The following is a 20,246-nucleotide window of genomic DNA, read 5'->3' on the forward strand; positions in this document are numbered from 1 at the left end:
TTCAGGTCAGAAATCATACACATGCACTTGAAGGAAATGGCTTGTGTAATTCTATGTATTGCTGTCCATGCAGTAGAAGACGTGGATCAAATCTGGTAGCAAGGAAAAACCAGAAATGTCCATTAGTTTTCCTCCACGTACCAAAAACGCTAAAAACTATACAAGGAGAATACTGAATCACTCAAAAAGAGCATTTTCCATATGAAACATGTATGGCAAAACCTTCCAATTTCTCATATGCAATTAGTACTTACTGCAACCCTGGCAGATTAATAAGATTTCCATTCGAAAATAGAGCAGCAAATGTTGGCAAGACCTACAAAGAAAGATATATATATATCAATATATCATAGCTATATAATAACCAACAACATGCTAAGTGTCTGTTCGGTTTAGCGGTTTCAATTGTATGGTTTTAAAAAATAATAATTTCAAAACGCAGTTATTAAAAATGTAAATTTTCAAAATATGATAAAATCGCAGTTCAGAAACCACACTCGTCATAACTTAGCAACAAAATCAATCAATGATAATCGTGATAATAACAATTTCATAAGAAAATAACTAGAAAGCACTAGCTTATTTCAATAGTGGATGAATTAACAATACCTGAACAAATTGTTGCCCACCTTCATGGTAAACATACTTAAGCTCGTCGACATCAAGGGCGTCCCGCGCGCACGCTCCAACGCCCAAGGCATAGAGCACTACATCTCTGATCACAAGAAATATACCATTAAAATGCCAACGCAAAGAAATGATAAAAACATCAGAAACGCTTAGAACTGTTACAGTTGAACTTCACCTTTCGGTGTAGGTGTATGTCGTCTGAGGTCCGTAGATACCGCGTGTGCAACAAAGTAGAAAAGAAATATTAAGCAACAAAACAAACAAACAATCTTCAAGAAAACCAAACCAATTCAGAGTGATTGAGAAGAGACATACCTCAGGGAATTTGTAAGAACGAATTAGGTCGGGATCAAATTCTGCAGTGTCCGCCATCAGTGGCCGTGATAGTGCTTAATTCCTCCGAAGCGCTGTAAAAGCAAATGTATCCAGACCGAAATTGAGTTATCGGATTCCCCAAAACTATAAATAATATAAAAAGTACTCCTGTCGGATTGGATAGAGAAGTTGACGGAACGTCCCTTGTGGCAAGGCAAAGTCTTACCTTCTATTTACTAGGTTTTTTTCTCCTAATAAGTAACGGATCCGGAGCCCATTTTGGTTTCTTCTCCAAATGTGAACATCTTTTTCTTGGGGGTCGGAAATTCGGAATTCCCAATAATTGGGGAATTTTTCTCCTAGTGTTATTATTTGTATTTGTTGGGACAAATGAGCCTTCCACTCAATTAAGAGGCTTTCTCTTAAGGATCCAAATCCTCTTCAATTCATAATGAATCAAAAAGTATTTAACTGAAGATTGGGATCTCAGACAATAACCATGAGGTGCCGAACCACCCCCTAAGGCCCCATGAGGTGGCATCGGCCATCCCTAGGGCAAAATGGGGTGGCCGAGCCACCCCATGTTTTTTAATAAGTTTTTTTTAAGTGGGATACGTGATAAATTTCGAGCTGTTGGATGGAGAATGGATGGTCATGATTTAAACAACAATATTAGGCTTTTATAGCCACTTACTGAACACGCCCTCTTTCGACAACAAATTCCAGAAAGTATTATTTTGACCACATGAAAATAGAATCAAAGGTCTGTATGTTTATTATGCACTAAACTAATTCACAATGCTGAAGTTAAACGATGGACATCCACATAGCCAGATAGCACAGCCCGGTTTCGTTCTTTCACCATCACCTGATATATAACCCTGCAGATTTAAACAATGATCTCACTTTCCCATGCATTTAGATGGAAGACTCATAGAAGTTAATATTTGAAGCCATCTGGTTACTAAAAGAAAAAAAAAAAAAAAAAAAAACCTATGTTTTCATGAATGGCACAAAAAGGTTCTACCTTAAGCCTTCAAGCCACATTTCAGTGATCAAAGTTTCTCCAGGGTACACATGCAAAAGGAACCGTGCGGATATGTTTTTGATCAAGTTTGGGTCTCCTCGGCAGAGACATTTAATGATTGCCCTTACTGCAAACCCGAGTGTGCATAACCCATGCAATATTGGGCGTGAGAACCTAGACAAAATGTTAGAACGAAAGAAGTTAGGTAAACACAATACTTCAGGGTTCATTTGGATAATTCGCATGACAATAAAGCCAACTTCATGTCATGTAATGCAGCCATGACCACAAAATGATGGTTAACCGCAAAAGAAAGTCATTTCGTAAATCCCAGTAAAACCCTCAAGTATACAATAGAAACAAGCTCACTCAAATGCCATGTGGATGCATAATTTCTCCTATCACACTCTTTAATGATCAGGAAGACAAAATTGGATTTGAACAAGCAAATAATGATCCTAATTTGTACAGATATAGACCTATATGTTTCAATAAGTTATAAATGTAGACTACTAGTTGACTGCAAAATATGCTCGCCGGAGTGGTTAAGACCAACTTCGCAGGTTTGATTCATGTGATTGAAGATTGAAGTTCAGCTAGATTTTCTGGCTAATAAAGATAACTAATATTTAGTTGTTAATTTGTTTTCTTCGAAGTCCAAACGCAGCCAAAAAGACAAAACCAAGATCATTATGGTGGGTGCACAAACCAGATCCCAATTGAAACCAAAACTTGAATAAAAGATCAGTTATGCAATTAAGGGGAGTATGGAAGTACCAACCCTGCAATTTTCGCAACCATAGGATCTGAATGCAAAGGATTATAGTCACCAGCAAGCCTATACAGCAATGCCTGCAGAACAACACTAAAATAGCATTATTATTTAAATCTCTCTCTCCACATTCAGAATAATGAATTTGACAAAATTTGTAGCATATAAACTAAAACAAAACCATGGCATTAATAATCAGCCATTATGCAGCTCCAGTTCCAGCAATAATGAAATAAATGATACATGCCTGAGATGGTTGGGTACAATCCTCAAACACCGTAAATGGTTGACTTTTTGGGATTTTCACAGCTGAAACCTTGTCGGTTGAATAGTTTGAGTAGGAATACGGCTCAGATGATTTTGAGAAGCCACCAGCACCCCGCAGAAAGACAGTCATCCTGCAAAGAAATATTCTAGCTGAGTCACTTGCGCAGAAGAGTTGACCCAGGTTTAAAGAGAACTTACCGGTTCATGCATAATAATTCCCCAGACTCTTTCTCATAGCTTTTTGTCTCGATCTCAAGAATAGCTGCTTTACCTAAACAAAATTCGAACAAGGAAGAAGTCCCTATATCACTACTTATGAAACCACCACTACATTCTTTAACCAAAATAAGAAAGCGGAAAAAGAGAAGCTACAAAAAGTATCAGCCATTTTCTCAAGCACGCCTTTATTTCTCAACTTCATATAGAAGAATTCTGATTAATAGAACAAGGGCATATTTAATATGGCCAACTCCTTAGTCCTACAAAACACAAACGCACGTGCATACACACACAAATGTGTGTATAATATATATATATATATATATATATATATACACACAGAAACTTGCTAAATTAGTAATGTTTCCGCTAACAAATACAGACCTTTATCATGCAATCCTGCAAGACTGACTTTATTGTATATCTGCATCAACAATATAGTAACATAAGAAATTCAATATAATCTTAAGGAAACAACTGGAAAAGAAATTAAAAAAAAACCAATAGAAGATTTTACACTTTATAGCAGACAGCTAATAAAAAGAAGAGAAACTATCAACATTGTGTGTGGACACATTATCTAGACCCAACAGGAACGAGAGAGGCTTGATTTCCACCAAAATTCTAGAGTTGGATCACAGGGGACCAGGCAGAAGGAAGCCAAAAGTATTACACATTCAGGAATATTATGAAGCATCATTAACAGCTTCGGGTCAGAAATCATACACATGCACTTGAAGGGAATGGCTTGTGTAATTCTATGTACTGCTGTCCATGCAGTAGAAGACGTGGATCAAATCTGGTAGCAAGGAAAAACCAGAAATGTCCATTAGTTTTCCTCCACGTACCAAAAACGCTAGAAACTATACAAGGAGAATACTGAATCACTCAAAAAGAGCATTTTCCATATGAAACATGTATGGCAAAACCTTCCAACTTCTCATATGCAATTAGTACTTACTGCAACCCTGGCAGATTAATAAGATTTCCATTCGAAAATAGAGCAGCAAATGTTGGCAAGACCTACAAAGAAAGATATATATATCAATATATCATAGCTATATAATAACCAACAACATGCTAAGTGTCTGTTCGGTTTAGCGGTTTCAATTGTAAGGTTTTAAAAAATAATAATTTCAAAACGCAGTTATTAAAAATGTAAATTTTCAAAATATGATAAAATCGCAGTTCAGAAACCACACTCTTCATAACTTAGCAACAAAATCAATCAATCATAATCGTGATAATAACAATTTCATAGGAAAATAACTAGAAAGCACTAGCTTATTTCAATAGTGGATGAATTAACAATACCTGAACAAATTGTTGCCCACCTTCATGGTAAACATACTTAAGTTCGTCGACATCAAGGGCGTCCCGTGCGCACGCTCCAACGCCCAAGGCATAGAGCACTACATCTCTGATCACAAGAAATATACCATTAACACGCCAACGCAAAGAAATGATAAAAACATCAAAAACGCTTAGAACTGTTACAGTTGAACTTCACCTTTCGGTGTAGGTGTATGTCGTCTGAGGTCCATCGATCCCGCGTGTGCAACAAAGTAGAAAAGAAATATTAAGCAACAAAACAAACAAACGATCTTCAAGAAAACCAAACCAATTCAGAGTGATCGAGAAGAGACAAACCTCAGGGAATTTGTAAGAACGAATTAGGTCGGGATCAAATTCTGAAGTGTCCGCCATCAGTGGCCGTGATAGTGCTTAATTCTTCCCAAGCGCTGTAAAAGCAAATGTATCCAGACCGAATTTGAGTTATCGGATTCCCAAAAACTATAAATAATATAAAAAGTACACCTGTCAGATTGGATAGAGAAGTTGACGGAACGACCCTCGAGGTTGTCTTGTGGCAAGACAAAGTCTACCTTCTATTTACTTGGTTTTTTTCACCTAATAAGTAAAAAGGATCCGGAGCCCATTTTGGTTTTTTCTCCAAATGTGAATACCTTTTTCTTGTGGGTCGGAAATTCGGAATTCCCAATAATTGGGGAATTTTTCTTCTAGTGTTATTAATTGTATTTGTTGGGATAAATGAGCCCTCAATTCAATTAAGAGGCTTTCTTTTGGGGATTCGGATTCTTTTCGGTTCATAATATTAGAAAGTATTAATTCATAGCTAGAATTTTTTTAAAAAAAATTCAAAGATCACAAATGAGACGTGTGGCTCTTGAATTTATGTAATATGCATTTTTTTATTTATTTGCTGGACAGTGTAAATCAGATGATCCAACTAGGCGGGCCTGTCCTTGTATTACAACTTAACTTATGCGCTGGAGCCACACGAACTTGCCCCCTTATTGGGCTTGGATTGAAGCTCAGGCCGGTGTTGCCCACATTGGATTATTGGTTTGATCCATTGCTATTAGAAGAATTACACTTTTAAAAAAATATTTCTTACAATTTAGCTAGAAAAAGAAAAAGAAGAAAAAAATCCTTACATATTAAAGTGGTTGATTATGTGACACTTACACATTAGTCATTATGCTTAAAAAAAAAAAAAAAAAAAAACATTATTTTCCCTGTTGTGCTCGAACAATGTCCATTTCATATTTGAGATTTACGTAGCTATCTAATACTGCATCTCAATTTCATTGTCCATTTCATATTTGAGATTTACGTAGCTATCTAATACTGCATCTCAATTTCTATTTCGTGTTTGCACCTTGTTTTCAGTGTTCAAGTTTATTGAAGCTGAGAGAGAGAAACCCTTGATAGTGATTAGAATGAAGCCGCCCAGAGAGGTTCCTGAACATTGAGCTTCTCAGACACTCCTTTGGTCTTCTTATAAAGCCCACATGTCCCTCAGAGTCAAGCTAAAGTCTGCTAAAGTAGAGAGAGAGTTGATCAGATCTTAGATTCTAACTTGAACAAATGGGTGCGCAATTCATACAGCAGAAGCAGAGCAGCCACTTGTAACGGTAATAGAAAAGGCGTTTTCAGGCTGGATCAAGTATAGGGAGCCCGACCATGGAACAGCCCCATAGCTATCCTTAACAAATAAACGGAGGGCAAGGAGAATTACAGCAAGCATCAGAAAGGTTTTAAAAAAATTCCAACATATTTTTAAGACGGCTAAAACACATTAGCAGAGGCATGCATAACATTGTCTCTTAAGATGTTGGATTCTCATACACAAGACTCAGAAGCCCCATTTCAATAGCCCTTCTCAGAAAGGGAATTACATCAAAATTGCACATCTAACTGCCATTAGCTTAAGAAAGCAATAGAAAGGAGAAATTCACCGACAAAACGAAAACATTCCAGATGATTAGCCTTTCCAACAATTCCCTCAAACCCTGCAAACAAAAAAGAAAAAAAGGCCAAAAGAAAACCAGGCCGTATTGCAAACCAGTTTTTCCACAACTGTGTCCCATCCATCATAGCAATACAATACTCAAATCCCAGAAGGCACTGTATTACAACAGATGTCCTTAATTAGCCAAATCATCCACTGGATCTTCACATTCTGTCTTCTCTCTTCCGAGGAGCACAAGTGATGATTTCATCAACTCTGAGAATCATCTCAGCAGCTTCAGTAGCAGAGAGCAATACGGCCTGCTTGACTTTGAATGCTTCAGAGATTCCTAGCTGTACCATATCTCCTACCTGTCATGACATCAATTGCCACCGGGAGTTAAAAATTAAAGAAGCAACTTCATAGACAAGCAAGAAACAGTCAATAACTTTCCAAGCAATTAGAAACAAAAACGTGGGCCAAAACCATGGTGTACTAATTACATCAGAAATCGAATTTTGTAGATCAGAGGCAATTCCAGTCGAGGACAAATTAAAGTTCACTCTAAAATTACCAACTATTGGATCTGTTACTAAAGAAAGTAACTGCTAGAATCTCAATCAGTGTCCCAGTCTTTATATGTAATCTTTCATTTAGAAAAAGAAACGAAAAAAGTGGAGTTAGAGAACCCTTGCAGCCAATCTCACAATATATCCTAATGACTAGTATGGCACTGTCCCAAAAAAGAAAAGAAAAGAAAATAATAGAAAACCCTGAATAGCAAGTAATGAATAGTGCCCCTCGTGAATCAATCAATAGTGCATAATGTACATTACTTTCCATGCTAGACCATATTAAACGTTATACCAGACAGGCACCAGATACAATCCTAATAAAAATTTCCATTTTAGATACTCACAGATCCAGAGATGACATCAATCCCAGCAGTGCATCCCTCCTTGTGGTGCTCTGCACGAAGTTGAGCAACCAACTCAGCACTGTCCAAACCAGCATTGTCAGCGATGATTGTTGGAATGGCCACAAGTGCCCGTGCAAAAGCTTCGATAGCATGAGACCTCTTCCCAGGAGTCTTCCGTGCCAGCTCATCCACATCCTTTGCCATCACCATCTCAGGCCACCCACCTCCAAGCAAAACCCTACTGTCATTGACAGTCTGAGACAGAACACACAAGGCATCATGCAGAGACCTTTCAGCCTCGTCAAGCACGTGGTGGCTGCAAAACAAGATATATTATTCATAACTAAATCAAAGGATCAGCAATCTCAGCAACTATGTCATAACAAAATTTAATCTATCATACGCCAAAGAAAAACAAAATAACAAGGTTGATGGAGAAAACAATCATGTGAATGCTAGACTATCTATACCAAGTCTGGTACTCGGTCAGGATAAAGGAAGATCTACCAATACAGAAGCAGGGTGTACATCTGCCACACAAACCATTAGCCTAAGTAAAGAATAGCTAGACCAGAAGCAGGGTGCATATCTGCCTCACAAACCATTGGCCCAAGTAAAGAATAGCTAAACCAGTGGCAAACACTAATAAAAGCATGCATGTGTTCTATTTGCTTCATGGTGAAGTCATGGAAAACATGACCCAACTTCAAAGACCAACTGCTTACAGCCTAAATCCCTCCTACCAAACACCCATTTCCTGGTAGTTCTGCCAGAATTGAATACACAACAGGCCGCTCTAATGAAGGGCTTTCTCAAAAGTATATGGTTTTAACTTTGATAACAAAGTTCCAGACTTAAAAAGCAGGGTAGGTAAATGAATGCTGTAAATATTTGTACAATAATTCAAACCAGTGACTGAAGTATTGCAGTCCATATAATGACCAAATCTCACCACAAAAACATGCACAGACACTAAAGCAACTTTTGACAACAGAGCCGCATAATCAAAATGCGAACCACACAATTCAAATAACATACCTTGCACCTCTAAGTACTATTGTGCATGCCTGACCCAATTCAACACCAGAAAAGTGGATCAACTTGTCCTCACCAATCATGATTTCCTCAATGAGCTTGCAATGCCCAAGCTTGACTGATTCTGGATTGTCAAAAGTTGATGCAATTTCCCCACCAGTAACTAAAGCAAGGCGCTCAATCCCATCGAAATCCGCATGCTCAATGGCGAGTATACCCGCATCTGCAAAGAGTTCTTCAGGAAAATTATAAATCAACTGTCTGTTGACAAAGCAGTTGATGCCATGAGCTATAATCTTTTGCACTTTTTCTCTCATCTTCTCCTTCTCAGCCACTTCAATCTCGGCAACCTTAGCCATCGAATCAACACGGACACGCGCCCCATAGATCTTCACTTTATCTGTGTCCATTGCAGTGTTTGCCACCAAAATCTTTGCATTTTCTATGCGTTTCGGTTGTCCAATACCAATTTTCTTGTCAAGAATAAACCTGATAAAGCATACAACTCCCGTTCAGAACAAACATTTCATGGGAAAAGCTACAACATATCATCAAGAAGAAAGGATACAAGGAAGTAACTCATCCTCCAATAAAGTGGTAGAACATATAATTAGTTGATTAACAAGAGAACAATGGATCTAACATAAAGTGTAGCAACTTCCTTAAAAAAAAGATATTTGCAGAACTTCCACCTCACCAAAAGGTATATAAAACCCTGTGTTAGCCCTAAAATAAGGAAATTTATGCCAATTGTCTAGCAAAGGCAAAGTATGCCTATTTATCTCAGTACAGACTATAATTACAATATGAAAAGCTTGAAAGTTTAGATGCCTCACCCTTCATCCAAAAAGGAATCTTTTAGTGATCCTCCAGGCTTCTTAATAATTTGGATGGACTCTAAGTTTGTGCTACCCTGCCATTTCCAACAGCACTATCAGAAAGAAAATAATAATAATAATAATAATAATAATAATAATAATAATAAAAAAAAAAAATAAAAAAATAAAAATAAAAAAGACAGCCACATTATTATGTGACCAGATAGTCAAAAGAACTCGGAGTATAAAACATAATCACAACATGGCTAAAAACTCAAATCAAGGATCTTTCAAAAAATTGATGACTTGCATCACAAACTTAGAGCTATTCCCAACTACATAAGCCTCATAATTACCTTTAGCCTCATAACGGCATCTACAGCCAGTTTCGCAAAATGTTCCTTATCCTGAGAGAGAATCTTGGAACTCAAAGTAGTCATTGCTATCTTCATCAAGTCAAACTTGAATTTCTCTGCACAATCCAGTACTGACATGTATTAAGCATACAATTATGCAAGGAAAGGTGCAGAAACTAAAGTCCTGATCACACGAGTTAGAAATTCTAATCCCTGTTTAGAGCGCCATATTTATACATCTAGTTTAGTTTGTAAGCAACCATCATCGCCCAGAACAGTTCATACTATCAAAAAGTTCTCAATAAAAACAAAATGTTGATTCATGGAAACAGGAGAACTAATAAAGCAGTTCCCACAATAAAGAAACCATTGGAACAAAAACAAAATGATATAAAAAGTGAATATAGAAGTAGAACAATAAACAGTACCTGGATCCTCTTTATTATCCATGACTTTCTGCAACAAAGCATTGAGCGCACATTCTGCTGCCATTCGGTAACCTAAATAAGAAAATAAATTATTAGAAACTCTGGTATTGGGCATATTTATTATGATAAGAACAAATGAAGAAATGGAAAAATGCCTGCAAAAGGGTTCAATATAGAGACAGAAGTTGAGACAAAAGAATAATTCTAATCGAGAGAGAGAGAGAGAGAATGATTTATCAGCCTGGCAGCATTTCTTTTACAGCTAGCAGCAAAGTGAAGTAACTTCCAAAATATTCTCCAAATATAACATTTTTACACTTTTGAAAAATAAACTGGAAAGCAAGTCAGACTATAGAATGAAGGCATGCCTCAATTGGCCCAGACCTGATATGATTGTCATTGGGTGTATCTTTGCTGCAACAAGCTTTTCAGCCTCCCTTAAGAGTTCCCCAGCCAAAACAACAACAGAAGTTGTCCCATCACCAACTTCATCATCTTGAACTTTTGAAATGTCTGAGACATGAATTAAGGATGACCACCGAGTGATATCTTATTCAAAAAACTCCCACTTGTCACATTACCATATTCGATGTAGACATGGTAAATCGCACTAGTAAACGTTCCATCAACAGATACTTATACAAAACACACCATTTGCTTAAACAAAGATCTTTATCAAACATCAAAAAGATCAATAATCATAACGAAAAAAGAATTCTCGAACCATGACAATCACAAGCCATGTCATCAAGCAAAAGAACAAATGCAAGGATACCAACAAGAACTTTAGCAGCTGGGTTGTCAATATGAAGGGACTTCAAAATGGTGGCACCATCATTTGTAACCGTGACTTCACGTCCCCTACCTGTTGATTGTAAAATTTTATCCTGAAAAAATACAAATCAACAAGCAGGCCATAAATTAAGAACTGAGCTAATGGCCTAAAAGAACAACATCATCTCATTTGACAACACACTCAAGTATGAAAAAACTTACCATCCCCTTTGGCCCCAAGGTTGTCTTGACCAAGTCAGCAATCGCCATTCCACCAATAAATGATGCCTAAATACAGAAAGAAACGAATTTAGACATTTTGTTCATATTGAACACATCAAACAAAAGACAGATTCGCATGGCTTCGAATAATAAAACTTTTATCCAAATTTACCCAAGTAACTTTAAACACATAAACTAATAATATAGCTCTAAAAAACAAGGTGTACACCCATCACTTTCCCATTTGACTCACCATTCTGGCACGCTCCCCCTTTTCTTCACTAGAATCATCTTTAAAAATTCTGTCGAGCTACAAACATTGGGCAAGCAAGTCAAAGATATTGAAACCAAACTATAATACCAAAATCATAAATAAAGAAATAAACAAAATCAGAAGCTGAACGAGTTAGCATCATTTAACATACCACCATGGTAAGGGCTGTAAATGACGTTAGCTGGAACCGAAATGCTCAAATAATTTATCTGAAACAAAATTAACACAATTAATCGAAACTTAAACACTTTGCAAACGAGCATACGGTTTTTCATATGATTTATATAGGATGATTTTCAGCATTTTCTTTTTCTTTCTTTCATTTTCTCAAGAACCAAACAAACGAGGAAGGAACAAAGAAAGTACTCCTCATAACACACTATTATTATGGGTTCAAGAGTGAGATTAGCAGTAAAAGCTTGTGTTCGATGCTGCAAATAGAAACGAAAAACGAACTAAGAACCCTAACTTTCAGAAAACCCAACGAAACCCTAAAGTTGAGTCACGCCATTACCTGATCTCGAAGAATAGCGAAGTTTGAGAGACTCGATCCCGCCGAAACTAATTACGGCGTCGCACGGGGCTTCTCTCTAGTAAAGAGTAACAGGCACTAGGTTCTATGGTGTTCCTCGACTTCGAATCTCTGGGCCATCTATTATAAGCTAAAACACCGCACATACAACTGTGTGATGTCTGTGGGCTAGACAAGCGCAAGGTGGGCCGTTGGCGAAGTCTCGAGAATTTCCCCTGAAATGGGCCTACTTATTTTATTTTCCTAAGGAATTAATGGGCTGTAATTGGAGATACACAAATGAGTTTCCCCTTCTTTTTTTTTTTTTTTTCTTTTTCTTTTCAACATTTCCTCTCACCAAGCTATCGATTTCTTCAACCTAATAAGTTAATTAACTAATTTAATTTACTTTTTCCATCGATTTAAGTTTCACTTGTCCAAGAGAAATTTAAATATACATGTTAATATATTAATTAAATGATTAAATTTACTATTTTTTATCTATTTTAAAATAACTAATGATTTAACAATTTTCATACCCATCAAGTAAGCCTTCAATCTACCAAATATCAGACTTTTTTTTTAAAAAAAATTATAATACGGTGCTAATGATATCAATGGCATCAATTTTTTTTTTGCCGTTTAAGGCTAATTGGATAAGGCGGCTACATGGTAGTACGGTACCAAGTCTCATTTTAACAACTTAACTATATGGGTTTTTTCATATAGATTGTTGGAATATATATAAATACAATTACAAAATAAATGATGGATATAGTATAACTAAACCAAAATTCATGAGATTAAGATTTTAAGTTAAAATGATGTTCCATGTCTTATATGAAAACCTTACCCCCTTTTTTCCCCTCAATCCAGGAAGGTGTGGAACAAAGTGGATTTCGATTACCATTTTTGCAGCTAGAGTGGGGACAAGGCATATAATTAACACCTCAGTTTAATATTGAAAAGATGATTAGCCCACATAGGTGGGTAACGTATAAAGGAGCTCATGCGTACTTAGGCCTTGTTTGTTAAACAATATGGCAACACGGCATTGTTTATTTGTTTTAAATTAAACAAAATATTAATAATGATATGAGAAAATAGTATCGAAAAGTGAAAAAAAATTTGTTTTATATTGATTTTTTTATTTGAATAGTAATAAAAAGTAAATGATGTGATATAAAAAGTAAGAATGTTTTCATATTAATTTTTTTGGAAAAATGAGATGAATATGTTTTGTGGAATGGTGGTGTTTGACAAACGTCACATAAGTCTTACATTGGTTCCTTATTATGTAAAACCGAATTTTAAAAGCTCAAATTACAACTTTACTAATTATTTAGGAATGATAGTACATATATAGCTAGCATTTTTCTCTGATCGTTAGAGGGCATATGCCTAGAAAGGCTAGAATAGCAAACCAATCCATGACTGGTCTATAATAAGTGCATGGTTACATGACATTCTCCATAATTGTTTTATTGCGTATGTACCACTACCAAGTTAGTTCAGCACAAATGACGACTTTGACACTGTAAGCGACTATAAAAGAGGATGAATGAACTTGGATATTCAGTATAATGAACTAAATATCACTTATATGGCATCTCACATTGGCTATGTGTAAAAAATGGAATTTGCTTATATAGAGTATGCTATTTCTAAATGGTATGAGGCATTTTGAAGCAAACCCAATAATAAAACTGTACAAACTGAGACCCAAAATGGATAAGAACATACCACTTGGAGCGGAGTGTTATATATGGTATCGGAGTTGAAACCCAGCCTGAGATGAGAAAACGTGCGCAAGCCCATGAAAGTCGTCAACGAAAACACTGGGTCCCCCAAGAGGGCTTACACATAAGGTGCTTAGTTTTTATACTTTATTATTTGCATCATATTTGTATTGGAATATTGATTAAATTCATAATTTCTTATCACCTCAAGCTTTTAAAATAAATGATGATTTAACATAATACTAAACACATAAGAAGTCTTGAGTTCAAACTCTAATTTTACATGTTCTGCCTCACTTATTAAAAATAAGTATTATTAATTAAATAATTAAATTCATTATTTTCTACAAGTCTAAACTTTTAATCTTTTAAGATAAGTGACAATTTAATAATTTGACAATTCGAAGGCCGGAACTCGAAGGCTGGAACAAATTATGAAAAAACTAGAAAGGCAACAAGAGAATCACCTCACTTAATATAATTATAATGTTGGTATGAAAACTTGAATGACAACAAAGGAGATACGGTAGTTCTAGGAAAGAATGTGACCTTGAGCTAAGGTCATTTAGAGTCCTAATTACACTTTTGCATTATCACATTAAATATAATAACCCAATAATAATAATAATAGTATTAGAAGCAACACCGTACTCTTACTCCAACTAAGGTAGACACTAGACAAGCCTCGTGGGATCCTTTTATTGCTAGCAACCTCAGAAGGGTCGTGTGTGTCGGCCCTGAGCCCTACCACAAAGTAGTGCATTTTTTGGAATGGGGTATTCATCCCTAAGTGAAGTTGATGTTGTATAAACCCGCAAATAAAATTGTTGTCCAAGATATTGTCGCGCCCAGAACTCAGATCTCAAGTTCCACATTCCTACATTATCCAGCGCCAAGTATATAGCAGTCCATGACTTGGGATACACCTGCACTCACAAAGCAAGAAACATTATTATATTCACGGTATAAAAAAATGTCCCCACATCTTCTGGTCCGCACCACCAGATAGCATGTCGGGTGTGGTCGTGATGGCTCATTGGGAGTAGTCGTAACCATCTCAGACAGCTCTAAGGATGGTATGACCCTCCCGAAAGTTCAGTTGGAGTGGCCGACCACCCAAGAGAGGTTTTTTAGACTGACGTGACACGGCCACTCAAGAGAGTATTGTTCTCTGGCTAGCATATTCCAATTAGCAAATATGGTGTTGAACCTCACCTGAGTGGTGCAACGTGCAACTGCATCTCGGAGATTGTACTGATTTCTACTAGCTGTAGTCCACTGCCCTCCATCCATGCTGCATTACGAATTTTTGGATATTAATCAAAGCAAGAAAAACCAACCAAGAAAAAGGCATGAAATGATTCATAAATCAACCTCATGAAGCATACACGAAAGATAAGACGAAATAACACATACAAATGATCAAGCATGGAGCCCGTGTATTATATTAGTAAGTAGTGAGCTTACCCAACGACCCAGAAAGAGTAGCCATCGAGGTGCCAGCTCTGAATCAAATCCTCAGGGTTTTCGAACACGATCTCAATGAATGCTCTGTAGTCAGTATTCATCACCGATGTGTCAATGTAGATTCCACCACCGTAAGGGTTGTTAGCTATACTCCCAGGGCGATAAACTCCTCCAATTTGGAAGTAATCGGCAAGCTTTAGGGGGGTGTCTGCTGGGATAAATGATACACTGTTAACTGCGTATCTTTGCTTGCCGTTGACCTGACCAGCTGAATTTTGTAGCCTGATAGTTCTGGTTGTGTTAATGAGGCCATAGTGATATGAGCCTTGGGGGTTCGGCCTTGGTCCACTTGCAGTAAGATTAGTCCTGGAATTTATGTGCTCATTAGCTTCATGTACATCAAAAACAAATAGTTTGTGACAATTTGCTTAGAAAAAAAAATTACAATTTGTGCACTTTTGTACTCTAAAAGAGGATAGTCATTTTAGAGTGATAAAGCAGATGCGACTAACGTTTTTTTTGAATCGTTATAATACCTGATAGAGCGAGCTTGGTTCAGAGACCAGTCAATCTGGATGGTAGGACCACCAGGGGGTGGGCCTGAGACTTGGCCGGCAGAGTTACTGTAATGAAGAACACCTGTGGTGGTGAGGATCGGAGAGGTGAAACGAGTGGAAACCACAACATAATACTCTTGTGCAGGCTGATCCGCTGTAACTAGAACGGAGTAAGATTGGCCAGCATGAACGTCAAGCGAGGAGAAAGTAGTCTGAAGGGTGTGAGTTCCTTCTACTTCCACCAACTTCAACGTGTGGCCTTGAATGCGAAAGTTGAGGGAATTTTGCAACCCGACATTTGATATTCTAAGCCTGTAGGTTTTTCCTGTAAATAGAGATCATAGCAGAATGTATGGTCAGGCATGAATAGGGATTAAAAGCAAAGCAAATATTACTCATTGTATCACTATTACGACCAATGAATCTCTAATGAGCCAAAAGAAATTTCATCGAAGAAAATTTGGTGCTACCGTTGTTGATCAATTGTTGGATTTTTTTTTTTTTAATTTAATTTTTGGGTAAAAAATGTTGGATCAAATAAAATGAAGGTGATTTAGTACATTGTGAATGCAAAAATATTGCATACAAAATATCCTAATCTAACAAATAATTGTAAGATCTAGCATAGAGAATTGTCTCTTTACATTTCCCACACACAAAGCCTTACACGATATGCCTTTGGTTTGTGTCTTATGCGGACAAAATGCAAGTTGGGTGTGTCACGCATCTCCAATTACTGAAGTAACACTCTTACTTGAGTCATGTGCACACACAAAACAAAATGAAAAGTCTTACTCAGTCCAAAGAGCATGTCTCAAAAATGATTTTTTTTTTGGCCCAGCAGACTTTAGAGTAAAGAGATTTTATTGACTTAGTTTTAAAATGTGAAATAAATGTACCAAAGGGGAAAACAGAAAATGGAACAAAATGGCAAATAAATGCAATTGGACAAAGGTAGCAAGCAAATAGTCTAGCAGAAATTTCCTATATATGACAAGTTTTGGTAGATTTGGAATGAGATGGTACCTTGTTCCACATTGAAATAGGCACCACCAGGCCCACGGCCGTTGATAAGAATTCCATCGGGAAAAGGCAGCTTCTTACCGCGATCTAGAATAGCCTTCAAATTCTGCATAAACACGCATAAATTCATCACAAAATGAACAAGATTGGGCTTCAATTATAAGAATAATTCTATTGTTCACACTCTCAAGTATCACACCACACACACCGGGTAACATGGCGTGAGTTGGACACATATGGAACTACATGTTCTGAGGCCTCGCTTGAACATTCCCATTTCCAAAAGAGTACCATTTGGCCTTTTGGTCACAGGAATTCACCGAGGAGACAACATGTGTGAGAGTGTGACCCACAAAACATGGCCTGTAATCTGAAGGAAGCCATGTCACAGTGGGCTTGACATTTATGAAAAGTAACATGTCATGTGGCCCGCCAAAAAAAAAACAGCTTATTCATTAATAGGTTCCCATCCGAACAAGTGTGATTTAAAAAAAAAAAAAAAAACCGAAAAAAAAGAAGAAGAAGAGAGAAACTTATAAAAAGAAAATGCTATTTCAAGTGGTTAAAACTCAACCCTGTTTTTACGATATTTTGAACTAAAAATCAATAGTGGGTCATTCTGTATTGGGACTACCTATTATGTAGCTGTTTTTCCAACAATATGAAGAAGGGTCAGGAAAACAGCTGGCAAGAACAGAAGTATGACTAAAAAGTCAAGATGTTTATTATTCATGGCATGCTACCGACAGCAAACACAAGGTCACAATCCCAGCAAATCCCCCGCCCATGTGGCCGATCGCATTAAAGCCTAATAAAAAATGTCGTTATTTCATTATAAGCCTAATAGATAATTTCATGTTATCTATGAATCTTCCAGTCCTTCCCAAGTAAGAGACGAACATGCTTAGGATAATAGTTTAAGCACAATTTTTTTCTCTCACATGAGTGGGAGAAGTTTTAGAGTACATAATTCTCATTATATATTTTTAATAAGAGAAGCCAATTACCGTGTGATTGGCCTTGTACCAATCTCCAATGAGAACAGTGTAATCACCAGCGGGATCTGGGAAGGGGACAGGAATTCTTGGCCTGCTAAGGATCCTGATGCCTCCAAAACCACCAGCAGCCTTGTGGAATTGAAGAGAAGGGAAGTAGTAAAAGCTCCCAATCTGATCCTTCACTTGGAGCATGTATGTGAAGTTCTTCCCAGGGGGTATTGGGCATGTTGTTCCATATACACCATCCACAAACGAGTTCCTCCTATTTTGAATTCCATTCCTATATTTTCCACCAAAAAAAAAAAATTACAATTATAACCAAGCAAACTATAATTTATTTTGCAAATCACTAACAACCATTCTTACTAGAAGCCTGCTCTGATGCATGCGGCAATAAAAAAAAAAGTATACATTTTTTGCGTGCATTAAAAGTCAACTTTTTGCACATGTCCAAGTTCAATGAGCAATGATTTTTCATGTGCAGGATAATGAATGGGACCGGTAGCTTCCCAATCATGCTAATGTAAAGCGTGATTGCCTGAGGATTTGGTCTGAAATGACCTATAACTAATCAACATTAAATGGGAAAAGGTTTTTGTCTCACTTTTTTGAGAGACATTTCCCAAGCTTTTTATTTATATATAGGTGGGATAAAATTACAAGAAACAAGATAAAATAGAAGGAGGTGACATCAAACGCCCCAAATACAGCAGTATCCGAGAAAATAATAAATCAAATTTGAAATGGGTAAAAAATTGGCCCAATCCAATGCTTTATGGTCTAATAGCCAACAAAAAGGATAAAAAAAAAAAAAAAAATTGTGCTGCTTCCAACTAGTTATTTTAGCCCAAAAATAAATGAACATTTGATGGACACTCAGCTCACCAAACGAAAAAAAAAAAAAAAAAAAAAAATTTTGATTTCTGAGACATGCAATTAACTTTGGGATGTGAAGGGTCTTGACCCATAAACAAAGGTCACAATCCCAATTCCCCAAGTCCTCGAGTTAGTGGTCTATTCTAAAAGTCCTCGAGTGGAAGACAGCTAAATATAAACAGAAAACGAAATTGGGTGGTCTAAATAAAGTAGGTTTAGGGACATATTAATGTTTCCGATTAATCGGCTCATGTATTATTCCCGTCAGTCACTTTCCGTTTATAGAAACCTCACTCCTAAGCTAGTGTCTAGAAACCTCCCATAACAAAGTCTGTCACGGGGCCCATTATATAAATAAATTTTTTAAAAAAATTATAACCAAATCCGACCCAATTAACCGGATCTAAAAATGTGACTTATAGCATTATTAAAAAATTAAATATATGAAAAAGATAATGTGAAAACCAAGCAAATCATAGACATTCTCTTAATTAAAAAAGAATATATATGCCGTTTACAGAAGGGCAAGAATTAAAATGTGGCCTTAAGCTGACTTGGGCAGTTTTGTCTTTTACGAAGGGCGCGCAACTCACTGCACATGATCTTTCTACTTACAGAGAGAGAGATAAGAGGGAGAGAGAGAGGGTGTGTACCAGGAAAGGAGGAAGGGCTCATCCAAACTGTTAAACACGTTGATGATGAGGTTGTCATTGGTAACGGAGTGAATATCCGGGCCAGGGAATTGGCCATTGATGAGAATTCCCTACAACGCATTAGCGTAATTTTGATTAGATTAGATCCGACGAACAGGATCATTCAAGCAAATTAAAGCACAACACGTACAGATCACAAAATTGAACAAAAATGGATCAGATCTGAATTTACAAACCTGCTGGCGGACGCCGAGCGGGTATATGTCACCGTAAGTGACATTCCAGTTGAAGAACCTGTAGGGATCTTCAGCCGCAACGAATGCAAAGAGAGAAGCCGTGAGACATAGCAGGGCAGTGAGAGCAGCTCCTCCCGCTAAGTATAGTGGCATTTTCCAACGAGAAAGTTGAAGAATACTAGTTGGGGAAGTTGAAAGAGATAGAGGAAGTTTTAAAGAAGAGGTGATGAGCGATGATGAGAGATATGGCGCATATTTAAGTGCGGTACAGAGGTGGTGTTGGTGATGTGTAGGTGTAGCCGTAAAAGAAAAGGAGGGAAAATAGAAAGGAAAAATGGAAAGAAAATATATTAGGGGTGTCGGTGGTGGGGTCCAACGTTTCACATTTGAACCGTGCCTGTATATGTGTCTCCCACATCACATGGGTTTGTTTTGGGTTTTGCAACTGCGGGGGTGGTTTTGTTTGGAAGCGAAATTGCATGTGACGAGTTTTAACAGCCATGGCCCTCACTTCTTTAATTACATTATTCACTTGTATTTCTGTCCAATTCATATATATATATATATATGAAGTCCAATTCAATGTTTGTTGAATTGTTGGGAATATTTAGTGTAAGACAACAGAAGCATAATAGGAAGTTAATAAACTTTTATTTATTTCAAAAGTTTAAATTAATAAAAAATTGTTTAATTAATATTTTAACATTCTTTCTCACGTTGCTATGATACTGTGATAAGAGAAAAGAGGGAGGTAAATTCAAACTAATAACCTTCGCTGCTTCATAAGGCTTGATTTTTAGTCAATTGAACCTCTTTAAAACACTATAATATTTTGGTAAATCATTATTTATTTCAAAAATTTGAGTCATAGACA

General features: G+C 36.9%; 4 protein-coding genes across 4 annotated transcripts; all 4 read right to left on the reverse strand.

The window, feature by feature from the left end:
- On the reverse strand, nt 1-1,533 carry LOC132189013 (enoyl-CoA hydratase 2, peroxisomal-like). The gene is made up of 5 exons (XM_059603480.1): nt 946-1,533; nt 806-828; nt 610-715; nt 255-316; nt 1-92 (listed from the first exon to the last, which is right to left on the reverse strand). The coding sequence occupies exons 1-5, from the start codon at nt 1,000-1,002 to the stop codon at nt 14-16; spliced, it is 327 nt and encodes a 108-aa protein (XP_059459463.1). The 5' UTR covers nt 1,003-1,533; the 3' UTR covers nt 1-13.
- A 52-nt stretch (nt 1,534-1,585) lies between these two features.
- Nucleotides 1,586-5,054, reverse strand: LOC132189012 (enoyl-CoA hydratase 2, peroxisomal-like). The gene is made up of 11 exons (XM_059603479.1): nt 4,881-5,054; nt 4,741-4,763; nt 4,545-4,650; nt 4,192-4,253; nt 3,957-4,029; nt 3,615-3,654; nt 3,210-3,282; nt 2,992-3,142; nt 2,754-2,824; nt 1,973-2,146; nt 1,586-1,826 (listed from the first exon to the last, which is right to left on the reverse strand). Exons 1-11 carry the CDS (start codon nt 4,935-4,937, stop codon nt 1,739-1,741), a joined length of 918 nt encoding a protein of 305 aa, XP_059459462.1. The 5' UTR covers nt 4,938-5,054; the 3' UTR covers nt 1,586-1,738.
- Nucleotides 5,055-6,333: 1,279 nt separating this feature from the next.
- On the reverse strand, nt 6,334-11,944 carry LOC132189445 (T-complex protein 1 subunit beta). Its single transcript, XM_059604185.1, has 12 exons — nt 11,827-11,944; nt 11,464-11,521; nt 11,292-11,348; nt 11,039-11,104; nt 10,818-10,929; nt 10,427-10,555; nt 10,043-10,114; nt 9,615-9,730; nt 9,277-9,353; nt 8,444-8,929; nt 7,406-7,721; nt 6,334-6,857 (listed from the first exon to the last, which is right to left on the reverse strand). The coding sequence occupies exons 2-12, from the start codon at nt 11,467-11,469 to the stop codon at nt 6,711-6,713; spliced, it is 1,584 nt and encodes a 527-aa protein (XP_059460168.1). The 5' UTR covers nt 11,470-11,521; nt 11,827-11,944; the 3' UTR covers nt 6,334-6,710.
- Nucleotides 11,945-14,001: 2,057 nt separating this feature from the next.
- Nucleotides 14,002-19,657, reverse strand: LOC132189166 (L-ascorbate oxidase homolog). The gene is made up of 8 exons (XM_059603751.1): nt 19,373-19,657; nt 19,137-19,246; nt 17,617-17,887; nt 16,613-16,715; nt 15,566-15,911; nt 15,030-15,395; nt 14,778-14,856; nt 14,002-14,488 (listed from the first exon to the last, which is right to left on the reverse strand). Exons 1-8 carry the CDS (start codon nt 19,523-19,525, stop codon nt 14,276-14,278), a joined length of 1,641 nt encoding a protein of 546 aa, XP_059459734.1. The 5' UTR covers nt 19,526-19,657; the 3' UTR covers nt 14,002-14,275.
- Nucleotides 19,658-20,246: the final 589 nt, after the last annotated feature.

This window comes from Corylus avellana, chromosome ca8 (genome assembly GCF_901000735.1).
Source record: "Corylus avellana chromosome ca8, CavTom2PMs-1.0".
Lineage (NCBI taxonomy): Eukaryota > Viridiplantae > Streptophyta > Magnoliopsida > Fagales > Betulaceae > Corylus > Corylus avellana.